This window comes from Andrographis paniculata, unplaced genomic scaffold (assembly GCF_009805555.1).
Source record: "Andrographis paniculata isolate CXL003 unplaced genomic scaffold, ASM980555v1 Contig45END, whole genome shotgun sequence".
NCBI lineage: Eukaryota > Viridiplantae > Streptophyta > Magnoliopsida > Lamiales > Acanthaceae > Andrographis > Andrographis paniculata.
Genome location: NW_026137579.1, coordinates 1,155,438 through 1,166,551, shown reverse-complemented (window position 1 = coordinate 1,166,551; position 11,114 = coordinate 1,155,438). Strand labels below are relative to the sequence as shown.

The window sequence follows — 11,114 nt, the reverse complement described above, 5'->3', positions numbered from 1 at the left end:
TAGATTGTTCTATTTAAATTATTAATTATAATTTTACATATTTTTATAAGAATTTTTGGTACTGTTTATAAGTATTTTTTATTTTCATGGAAAAATTTTAATTCGATATAATTAAAAAAAAATTACTTTAATTTCATTATAATTTGACCTGTTTTTGTATACCGATACTTTAATCATACAATACAAATAATTATATTTATATGAATCCCAAAAATAAATTAGTTTTGTTTAAATAAAGGTATTTGGAAGTATTTAAAAATTTGTAAAAAATAAAAATTTAATATTTGAATATATTTGATATAATATTTTTTTAAAAATTTTATAATATGTATTGAATATACAAAGCCAAATATATTGAAAAACACCGAAACGGTAGATTAATCAATTAGTGCAATAAATCTGTAATATAAGAACAAACAAACATCCTTCACTCAGCGGCCGTACAGCGACGAAAATGCGAACGAGCAATTATAAGACGCCGACGGACTCTCCCGATCCACGGCGGTTAATCTCACATTGGGCCGGCCCGCCGGCCCAATCCGGTCGGAGTAGTCATCATCGTCGTCTACCCACAGCATATCCACAATCAGCATCTGCGTGCTCGGCGGATCCTCCACCGGCAGCCGCCCCTCCAGCATCGCCACCACCTCCGCCATGCTCGGCCGCAGCTTAGGCTTTTCCTGTATGCACCACAGCGCCACTCCCACCACCCGCTTCAGCTCCCGCTCGCCAATCCCGCCGGAATTCGCAATTCTCTCGTCCACCACGTCTATCAGCCGCCCCTCCCGGAATTTCTCCGCCACCGTCCGCGGGAAGTAGTGGAATTTCTTCCGGGCTGCTGCGCCCTGCCGGACCTGAATGTTCCGCCGGCCGCCGATGATCTCCAGCAGCACCATGCCGTAGCTGTAGACGTCGCATTTCTCGGAGACGCCGTTTTCCAGGAGCCATTCCGGCGCCAGGTAGCCGCGGGTGCCGCGGATCGTCGTCACCACGCGGCTCTCTTCCCGGCCTTTGAGCTTCGACAGGCCGAAATCGGCGACGAGCGCCCGGAAGTCGTCGTCGACCAGAATGTTCTCCGGCTTCACGTCCAGGTGGAGTATGCAGGACCGGCAGTCGTGGTGCAGGTACGCCAGCGCCTTCGCCACGTCGACGGCGACCCGGACCCTCGAACTCCACGACAAACAGCCGCCGCGTCTCCGATGATGTCCGGGGAAAATCCAGTTGTCCAGCGATCCATTGTCGATGAACTCGTAGACGAGGAAACGGGGGCCGGCGGACGAAATGGAATATCCGATGAGCCTCACCAGATTCACGTGCTGCACGCTGGCAATCGCGGCGACCTCCGATTTGAAAGCCTTATCCCCTCGCTCCTCGCCGTCGATTTGCTTGACGGCGACCGCCGTGCCGTCGGTCAGTAGACCTTTGTACACGGAGCCCGACCCGCCGCGCCCGATTAAAGCCCGAAATCCATCGGTTGCTTCTTCCAGCTCCCGGTGGCGGAACTTTGTGGGAACTCCGGCGACTTTCCGCAGGAAGCTGTAGTCGATCCGCAGCTCCTTCCCCTGGGAGTCGAGCTGGCGCTCCAGCTGACGCCGCCGGCTGCTGTAACGGACCCTGATTATGACTATCGTGACGACGGCGAAAATCGCGGCGAGGTCGGCGCCGCAGATGAGGAAGAAGGGTTTGGAGAGTTTGAGGGAGAGGCGGGCGACCACGATGAGGATGACGAGGAGAATTATCAAGAACACTGCAATGAGGTTTGCCCTTCTATCCTCCATGTCAGATTAGGGCAGGTGTATCTCCATTTCTGTGATTTCCATTACATTGTTGGGCGTTGACTTGAGAAGAGAATCAGAATGGAAATGAATCTCTTCGTTTACATCTTCTCTGCACATTTGTCTGAGTGAAAGGGTTGACTGGCTCTGGCAGGAAAGGTAGCTTGGAATATTGAAGCTTCAGCATGTAGAAATCAACTTAATTTTAATTTTTAAATGCATTAAGACTTTTTCTAACTACTTTTCTGGGCTGCTTTGCATAGCTCCCCTGGATGATAATGGATCTCGATTTACACTTGCATGTTAAGGTCCATTGATGTCCGAGCATCATCTTAAATCAATAAAGGCCGAGTCTTTAAATATTCGTTTGAAATCATGCAGACGTTTTTGGGGTGATGTGATTTGCCTGCTTGTTGACTAATTATAAGAATTATGTGTACACAGATAGGCCATGAAAATATTAACCCAAATTTGCGTTAAAAAAAAAAATGATATTCAACCAACTCCAGATGTTAGAGAGAATAATTGAGGGTATGTTTGTACTGTGTGTTTTTATGATGTCTCTCTGCATGTGAGAGAAAAGAAAAAGACCCGCCATAGCCTAAACAAGAGTTCTCTATATTCTAGTGAAAAAATCGTTTTCGACATCGGGCAGATCCCATCTCTTCGTACTCGGCCTTAGTGACACACATTGCTTCAAAATCAGGGCTAGATGCTAGAAGTGATCCCCCGCGCCAAATGCCCAATATTGGACTGCGACCAAGTAGGGAAATCAAGTTAGTTCAGAGGAAGATAAACAGGTAAGCTTTATATGCAAGAAAGTGAAGTTCAGATTAATAGACTGTACTCTTCTTGAGATGTTAGCTTCACTTGGTATTCATCAGGGACAAGCGGTCGAAGCTCTCTTTCTCTGGTTAAGTATAACATCAAGATAAATCTTCAAGGAGTTGAAGAAATATACTTCAGAATGTTGAAGAAAGAACAGTGCTTACAGTCTTTGAGCAAAATGAGGAAACAACGTGCTTCCACCTGTCAAAATAATACTGCACACACAATATTGACATTCACTTTAGGCTGAAGTGAAACTGTCACAGACAAAGTTATAGTCGATGTTATCAACATTATCACCTTTCATAGAGCACAGGATGCAGATGAGGATGACATGATTCAACAGCACGAACAATGCACTCTGCAAGTCCTGCCTGGTTCATTCCTGCAATACGTTTTCAGTGCCATCTCAATCAGTTTAAAGAACTCTTATCATAGGCATCATGGTTACCGAGATAATTTTCAAACTATTAGGTTAGGGGAAAAAATGTATAGTGATCAACAACATAGATGACAGGTGGGGCGAGATAATTCTAACATTGGAATTAAATGTAACCAATTAAGAAACAATGTACAGACCTAAGTCACCCGGTCGAAATAACATCTCAGGAACAAGGAACCTCTCATTTGTCAAGGAAACTTCCTGCCAGAGAAGTAACATACTTGAAGCACCAAAACAATACAATATTATATCAACCTGCAAGAAGGAATAATTTATACATTTTTTGTTAGGTCAATGTTTCTGGAGTCCTGGGGCTTGTCACTTGTGCCCTTCTGCTTCATCTGATCCTTTTCTGTGGCAGTGGAGGAATCACCAACTTCATCTAATGCTAAGTATCGATTTGATTCATTGGCATCTTTCACAAAACCCTTCATGTAAGTCACACCATCGGGAAGTATGTAAGTACACCTAAATAAATTGTCATTTCCAGGTTTCCTGAAAAATGATTTTGATTAAAGAAACACTGAAAATTATTCTCAAGCACAATAGTTATAGCAAGGCCTATATACATTTCGACATCGGCATAAAATTAAACAACGACAAAGATATTAGCTTAAATAGTCTTCAATACTACAGTCTATAATGAACCAGGCTGCAATCATGTCAACTCAGCTCAGGCGGGAGAGAAAGAGTCAAATCACTGATTTGTTTTTGATAGACAAAATCTTCACCAAGTATAGTGATGTCAATATAACTTTTACATGGAAGCCAATTATAAAATACGGTTTCCAAATTCCACACGGTGAAATATGAAACAACAAACAAACACAAATTACCACTGCCCTCTGATGAATGCTGAAATGAAATTGCAATTATTTCATTGCTTTAAGATTTCTGAAGCCTCCATCTACTCTCCCAGCTAACTTTCTATTACGCTTGCTATATTGCTAGCATTAAAGAACATGTTGATTGATTGATCAAAATGCTATGCCACCCAGTGATAAAAAAAATTATTGAAAACAATGTCAATCCAAATAGTGGATATGATGTTCCATGAATCTCAAGCATTTGATGTATTTCACAAGAGTATAATAACATGGATTACATAATATGAGCTGCAAATATTTTCCATGCAATGGTTTTTGTTATGACTGTAGGTTTTGAATAGTATGAGTATAGTCGGTTAATGTGTGAAACTCGATGGGATATATGCAAGAAGTTTGCCTAAAGTGTCCAAGTTATATAGAAGTTTGTTTTCTTCACAGCAAGATGAACAGCTTAAGACACTACTTTCTGATAACAAAACCAAACAATGCCCCTGCTGACAAAAAACATATATTCTTTTTTGTTTGCTTTAATAATTTTTGATTCATCTAAGAGGTCACCTCCTCTTTCTAAGAGGTTCAATCTAAGGACATATTCCACAAAAAGATTATGCCATCATTGTTAATATCAAATCCTTTTTCAATTCAAATAAGCTAGGTTTAATCAGATGAATGAAACTGAGCACAAAATCAAGCTCAGAATAAGCCGTGACCATCATTTCATCAATCAGGCAGCTGATTATCCATAATCAATCATTCAATCTCTTAAGATAATGAAGAACTATTAATGTAACACTCATAAATACAGCAAACGACAAACCAAATACCCCCTTATCACTTTTTTCGTTTCATAGTTCATTGTTCCTCATAGCAAATGAGAAGACTTAACTTAATCAATAGAAAAATCACATTAATTCAAACTTCTCGAGCATACAAGACAAAGAATCACCACGGATGAAAGATGATACTTAAAGCTAAATAAGCCAAAAAAGAAAAAAAAAGACCTAAAGGCACATAATACAGACCTTGCAATCTTGAGGTCCCTTTGCATATCAAGAGAAACAAAGCAAAGCTTCTCCTTGGCATCATCGATTATGAAGCTTTCATCCATCACATTCACACTCCTGTAACTAACCAACTCCTTGAGATAATTAGTCAGCGCCTTCCCCCCGAGATCCATCCTCTTCACTCCATAATTCAATGTGAAATTCTGGAAAACCGGCGCAGCGTGCGTGAAGCTGAAACCGCAGTCGACCACCAAGCTACATTGGGCCTTGGAAACCAAGCCAGAAGGCCTCCGAGAGGCTTCGTACAGATGCACCAGAGACGGCGAGTCCGCCACAAAAAGGGCCTTGAAATTGAAGTCCTCGAAGATGATTTCATCGACCGAGCGCTGGATGGAGGGGAGGGTCAGGAGGGGCTCCGTGAGGAGAAGCGAGGTGCTGGGCGGATGGATTTTGAGAAGCGTGGTGAAAAGGTGGGCCCAAATCGACGATTGGAGGTCAGGATTGATGAGATGGCCACGGTCGATTGGGCGGCGGAGAGTGGCGGAAGTGAGGTCTTCGGTGGGGGAGAGGAGTTGGTCGGCGATAAGCCATTTCTTAGAGGAAAGGGGACGAGCAGTGCAGTTGGGAACTACGCACGTCGGGTCGCGTTCGCCGCCGAACCCGGCTTTTATGAGGCCGCCGCCGTTATCGACGACCACCACGTTAGACATCTACCGGGGCCTATTTTCATACCTCGCCTAAAGGTAAACTGAGAATAAACATGAGGAGGGTTCACCTGTGCCGTCTTTTCAGGCCGCCGCCGCCGCCATCGATCACTAACGCCATGGACGATTTCTGTTTGGAAGTAGTTTTTGGTAAACTTGTGCCAAAAATAAAATGAAATATCTGGGTGTGTTTGTCCCAGAGATTGGATTTTGCTATTTCAACAGTAAAAATTTAATTTTGATTTGTAATATATGTATGATATAAATAAGTAATGATAGGTAAAATTAATTTTGAATTTTGAATTGTGATTTGAATAGTAAAAATTTTGAATTTGAATAATATGATTTTGACATAAATAGATGTTAAGAATGTTAAATTAATTTTTTAGTATAATATAAAAAATAAAAATAGATGTTAAATTAATTTTTAATATAATATAAAAAATAAAAAATATATGTTAAATTTGATAATTTAAAAAAAAAAATTAATAATAAATTAAAAATTCAATCTCCAAACAAACGGCCCCTAACAGTCCATTGTAAATCACACTATTAAATATCTAAATTATTTTCACTAAATAATTATTTCTATTTTCGAAAAACTATCTGTATAAAAAAAATGTACCTAGTAGTTAACACATCAGTTTTATATTCAACATGTGCTCATTAATTGTTAAGTGAAATTGGACAAAAAAAAGTACAGAAAGCATCCAAATAGTTGTCAATTTCATTTTAAAAGAACAGAAGAAATTATTGTAAAGAAGAATGAATTATAACCAAAACAGCGATCTTGTGCTCTGTGTGTGTGTGTGTGGTCAGGGCAAGTCGAAAGTAGAGCAAAAGCACCCTGTGGGACCGACGGTTGGCGCAGTAATTCATGTATACCATCTGATGAGAATCTTCCGGTAATATCCGAATCTGCAATCTGGACATTCTTGATCCGACGGCTGCCGCTCCTCCCGAGTATCTCTCATCGGCATAATTCGAGTATCTCCAATGGCACCCATTTCCCTCCCAACTGAAATCCCCATCTGCATCTCTCTCTATAAAAAAAAAAAAAAAATGGCTGACCACTACACAGAGCTCAACCAGATCATTCGCAGAGACGCCTCTCTCTGTAACGTAATTGCGAGGTCATAAAATATGGTAATGAAGGCAGCTTCGCGGCGGGAGTCGATCACCAAGGTGTTCGAGAGGGTCGGGGTGTACGGATTCGGCGGCCGGAAGAAGTACAAATTCGTGATTCGTGACTACGATGAAGACGCCGCCGGAGCCCTAGAAATGGAGCAGGTCGGCGCCGACCAGGCCAAGAATGTGCTGATTCTCATGAGCGACACCGGCGGCGGCCACCGCGCCTCCGCTGAGGCCATCCGGGACGCTTTCCACCTCCAATTTGGGGCCGAGTATAGGGTAAACTCATCACACTTTTTCACATTTCATTCTGTGGTTCTTACACTATCATATTATATATGTTTTCTGTAATCATTTCCTACAGATCTTCGTGAAAGATGTTTGGAAAGAGTACACGGGATGGCCGTTAAACGACATGGAGAGGCAGTACAAGTTCATGCTCAAACACGTGCACCTTTGGAAAATGGCGTTCCACAGCACCTCGCCGCGATGGATACACTCCGCCTACCTTGCCGCCATGGCTGCTTATTACGCCAAGTTCGGGCCTACGCTTCTAGAAGCTTCTCCATTTTTAGAGCTTTTCAATTGATCTGCTAAACCCTAAAAATAGAAACAATTCTATGTGCTTTGAAGGGAGGTGGAGGCTGGTCTGATGGAGTACAACCCGGACATCATCGTCAGCGTCCATCCTCTGATGCAACACATTCCTCTGCAGGTGCTAAAATGGCAAAATCTACACAAGAAAGTGATCTTCGTCACAGTGATAACCGACCTCAACACTTGCCACCGCACGTGGTAATGAAATTGTTATGTTAGGATATCATTTTTGAGCTCTGCAGCATCCTTGGCTAATATGCGGGTGGGTTTAATTTGTTAAGGTTTCATCCATCTGTGAACCGGCTATATTGCCCTTCCGAGGCTGTGGCGAAGAGGGCCTTGCTGGATGGTCTGGCCGAGTCTCAAATTCGCGTGTTCGGATTGCCTATAAGGCCATCTTTCTGCCAGTCGGTTCTTTCCAAGGTCGAACCCTTTTCGCTTTGATTGACTGTGTTTCTTGTAAGAATACTATGTTGGCTTAATACTATGTATAATAAACTGTAGGATGATTTAAGAGTGGAACTTGAGATGGACCTGCAGTTGCCAGCTGTGCTGCTTATGGGAGGCGGAGAAGGCATGGGACCGGTGAAGAAGACAGCCAAAGCTCTTGGAGAATCCCTGTTTGATGAAGAGCGTAGGCAACCATTAGGACAGTTAATCATAATTTGTGGCCGTAACGAAATTCTAGCCTCTGCATTACAATCACTCGACTGGAAAATCCCCGTGAAGGTAGCTGCATTTGTTCTGTAGAATCGCTTAAAGCAAATTCAGGCGCTGTCTTGATTCGGATTTGCTCTAAGTTTTCTGGCGGCATTGTTTTAGGTCAGGGGATTCGAGAAGCAGATGCAGAAATGGATGGAAGCTTGCGACTGCATCATAACAAAAGTATGCTCGATTTTCATCTCTTCTGAGCTAAAATTACGCTGCCTTTGCGAAAATTGACTAAATTTTGGTACTACAAATTCAGGCAGGTCCAGGAACCATCGCAGAAGCGTTGACACGGGGCATTCCCATCATACTAAACGATTACATTCCGGGGCAGGTAAGGAAATCTGAATGCATATTCTCTAGCTAGCCATATTAATGCTGGAATTATTGCTTACTTCTTTTGCATCGGATTTTTGCAGGAGCAAGGGAATGTCCCTTACGTAGTCGACAATGGCGCAGGGGTGTTCACTCGAAGCCCCAATGAAACTGCAAGAATAGTGACAGAGTGGTTCAGCACGAAGCAGGATGAGCTCATGAGAATGTCGGAAAATGCACTGAAACTGGCGCAGCCCAATGCAGTGTTCGACATTGTGAAGGACATTCATGAGCTGGCACGCCAACGGAGTCATTCCGCGAGCATTCCCTACATGTTGAGCTCATCGTTCTCTAACTTGATATACTAGAAAAGGGCAGTCTTTTATTTTGGGGGACTAAGGTTGTCCTCGTCTTCTTGTATATGTACATTTTTACTATTCATTCTTTCACCTCCCTGTAGTTGATGCTGTCACAAGTTCATTCCTATACCACCGTGCCAATCCTAAAGGGACTTATTTTGTTATTTTATGTTTCATTTCATGTTATATGGTATAGACATTCTCGAACGTGAACTCAACATTTTTTAAGATAGCTCAGTATAACATTGTTCATATTTGGATCAATTGGATGAATCCAATAATAATAAGATAACTAACAAGTAAGCAAGGGAGCAAAAAATCTGAAACAACACAATACATTAAGAAATCAAAACAAGATCAAACTTAAGACGATCGAAACAAATACATTGCATGAATTTCTTGTAGTCAAATGTATCACATATGATCTCTTACTCTTCAAGCTGCAGGATGGAGACATGATTGTTATTTTCTTCCTACAGTTAGGGAAATAATGAATTCCACAAGACAGGCAATGGATTCATGGGAGGTTCCTCCATTGATGGACTGCTCTATTTCCTGCTTCAGCTTGACCGCTCTCTGTTTCATCATTTTCCCTTCCTCACTCGCCATTAATGTCCTAACAGCTCTCTCATAACCATCCTCAGTCTTGACCTCCACCTCGATGCCAACCTTCCATTCTTGCGTTATGTACCTTGAGATCACCATGTGGTCTCCGAAGCTAGGCCTGCATATCAACGGGACCCCTTCGCAGAGAACTTCCAATATCGAATTCCAGCCGCAGTGCGTGAGGAAGCCTCCAATGGCACTGTGCTCTAGAACCTTCTTCTGTGGCGCCCACTTAACCATGTAGCCTCTTTTGCGCGTCATTTCCTTGAATTCTTGAGGCAGGGTCTTGATCGGATCGGATCCATTTAACAAATTTGGATGTAGCACCCACAAGAATGGCTGCTCGCTTTTGGCGATCCCCCAAGCCATATTGATCAGCTCTTCTTCATCCATTACTGATAAGCTGCCTAAGCTCACAAACAGAACAGAATTGGGAGATTGCCTGTCCAGCCATGACAAGCAGGCGTTGTCCTCTTCGATCAAGCTGGTCTGCAACAGTTTTGCGCTTTTGTGTAAAGGGCCAACAGGAAAGGAGGGAATCGACCAACGCTGCAGCAGCTGCTGCAATGGCCAATGGTCGAGTGACTCCACTGAGTTCCAGATGACTGCTGCATTCGACTGCACATTCGTGTAGGTCTGGATAAACTCTACCACAGGCTCCGGGATTTCTTGAGTTACCGGCAGCAGAAAATCCTTATATCTGAGAGGATACGCCTCCGGCACCATAACATCCAGATCAGATGACTCTGTTAAAAAAGAAATAACAAAAACACAAGATAGTGAGTCCTCCCTACTCTTGTAATCAATCCACAAGACAAGATAAGACAAGACGATTCCTAAACTGTATTCTCAAACCTGGCAAAGGAATCAACTTTTGTTGCAGAAACTCGGACAAGATTACCAAGGAGTGCGTAAAAGCAGCAGGATTTACTCTGAACACAATAGTCGGAACCTTGAGCTTAGGGGCCACTATATCCACAAACTTCATCAAGGAATCATAGATTATGCACGCTACCTCTCCACCATCTTCCTCTTCCAGCATCCGAGACATGTGTTCTTCGAATGGGGCCTTGCAGTTTGCGTTCATTACTGATGTCATCATCAGAATGTTGTTAAAATAGAAATCGTAGCCCTCTAAGCCGTCGGGCAACGTCAAGAAGGTGAAGTAGGGGTGATCTGAAGGATCCAGAGAGTTGAAGTTTGTTTGGAGGACTGTGATGGAGAAGCCATGGGAACGGAGGACGGAGCCCAGTTGAAGAAGAGGAGTTATGTGTCCCTGGAAAGGGTATGGGACCAAAACCACCCGCTTTCTTCTCCATTCTGTTTTCTCCATCTCTATGCCTTTTTCCTCTTTCCTTTCCCCGATGAGTTAGCAACTGTACGATGAATACAATGGGGAATCATGGAGTTTTGTCTGTCAGATGGTTTTCTTATAGCAAACGTACGTAGGCAGGGCAGGGCAGTGATGAGCTGTTGGACATTCGAGAAGAATAATCATGGAACGTGCCGGAGATATTATATATATATATATATGCCTGAGCTAAGACGTGCCTGAAACATGCATATTTTGCTGTCTTCTTCTTACAAATTTCATCGCCAACATTCTACACTGCATGCTTCTCCACGTTCTCGTTGACCATTTTCGGCAATTCGGGGAATTGAAACGAGAGCAAGCCTGGAAAATAAGATTGCAGAATAGGCCGTCAACAGAATTGCTGGTATCGACCCTTGAAACTTGAAAGGGCCTCCTGTTAAGACCGAAAGGATTAAAATCTGAATTTTTTTTATTCCCGATTGGCTACTTGATTCCTTGTTTCT

General features: G+C 42.8%; 4 protein-coding genes across 4 annotated transcripts; 1 reads left to right on the top strand and 3 right to left on the bottom strand.

Moving 5' to 3' along the window:
• Window positions 1-384: 384 nt before the first annotated feature.
• Window positions 385-1,963, bottom strand: LOC127251965 (probable receptor-like protein kinase At5g20050). Its single transcript, XM_051275940.1, has one exon. The coding sequence runs from the start codon at window positions 1,776-1,778 to the stop codon at window positions 432-434; it is 1,347 nt and encodes a 448-aa protein (XP_051131897.1). The 5' UTR covers window positions 1,779-1,963; the 3' UTR covers window positions 385-431.
• Window positions 1,964-2,234: 271 nt separating this feature from the next.
• On the bottom strand, window positions 2,235-5,768 carry LOC127252222 (actin-related protein 6). Its single transcript, XM_051276310.1, has 7 exons — window positions 4,895-5,768; window positions 3,324-3,540; window positions 3,183-3,246; window positions 2,904-2,988; window positions 2,768-2,818; window positions 2,623-2,685; window positions 2,235-2,528 (listed from the first exon to the last, which is right to left on the bottom strand). The coding sequence occupies exons 1-7, from the start codon at window positions 5,584-5,586 to the stop codon at window positions 2,399-2,401; spliced, it is 1,302 nt and encodes a 433-aa protein (XP_051132267.1). The 5' UTR covers window positions 5,587-5,768; the 3' UTR covers window positions 2,235-2,398.
• Window positions 5,769-6,625: 857 nt separating this feature from the next.
• On the top strand, window positions 6,626-8,907 carry LOC127251388 (monogalactosyldiacylglycerol synthase 2, chloroplastic-like). The gene is made up of 8 exons (XM_051275053.1): window positions 6,626-6,990; window positions 7,076-7,248; window positions 7,345-7,506; window positions 7,590-7,731; window positions 7,813-8,037; window positions 8,131-8,193; window positions 8,276-8,350; window positions 8,436-8,907. The coding sequence occupies exons 1-8, from the start codon at window positions 6,724-6,726 to the stop codon at window positions 8,697-8,699; spliced, it is 1,371 nt and encodes a 456-aa protein (XP_051131010.1). The 5' UTR covers window positions 6,626-6,723; the 3' UTR covers window positions 8,700-8,907.
• A 100-nt stretch (window positions 8,908-9,007) lies between these two features.
• Window positions 9,008-10,680, bottom strand: LOC127251389 (UDP-glycosyltransferase 76E1-like). Its single transcript, XM_051275054.1, has 2 exons — window positions 10,152-10,680; window positions 9,008-10,042 (listed from the first exon to the last, which is right to left on the bottom strand). The coding sequence occupies exons 1-2, from the start codon at window positions 10,627-10,629 to the stop codon at window positions 9,153-9,155; spliced, it is 1,368 nt and encodes a 455-aa protein (XP_051131011.1). The 5' UTR covers window positions 10,630-10,680; the 3' UTR covers window positions 9,008-9,152.
• Window positions 10,681-11,114: the final 434 nt, after the last annotated feature.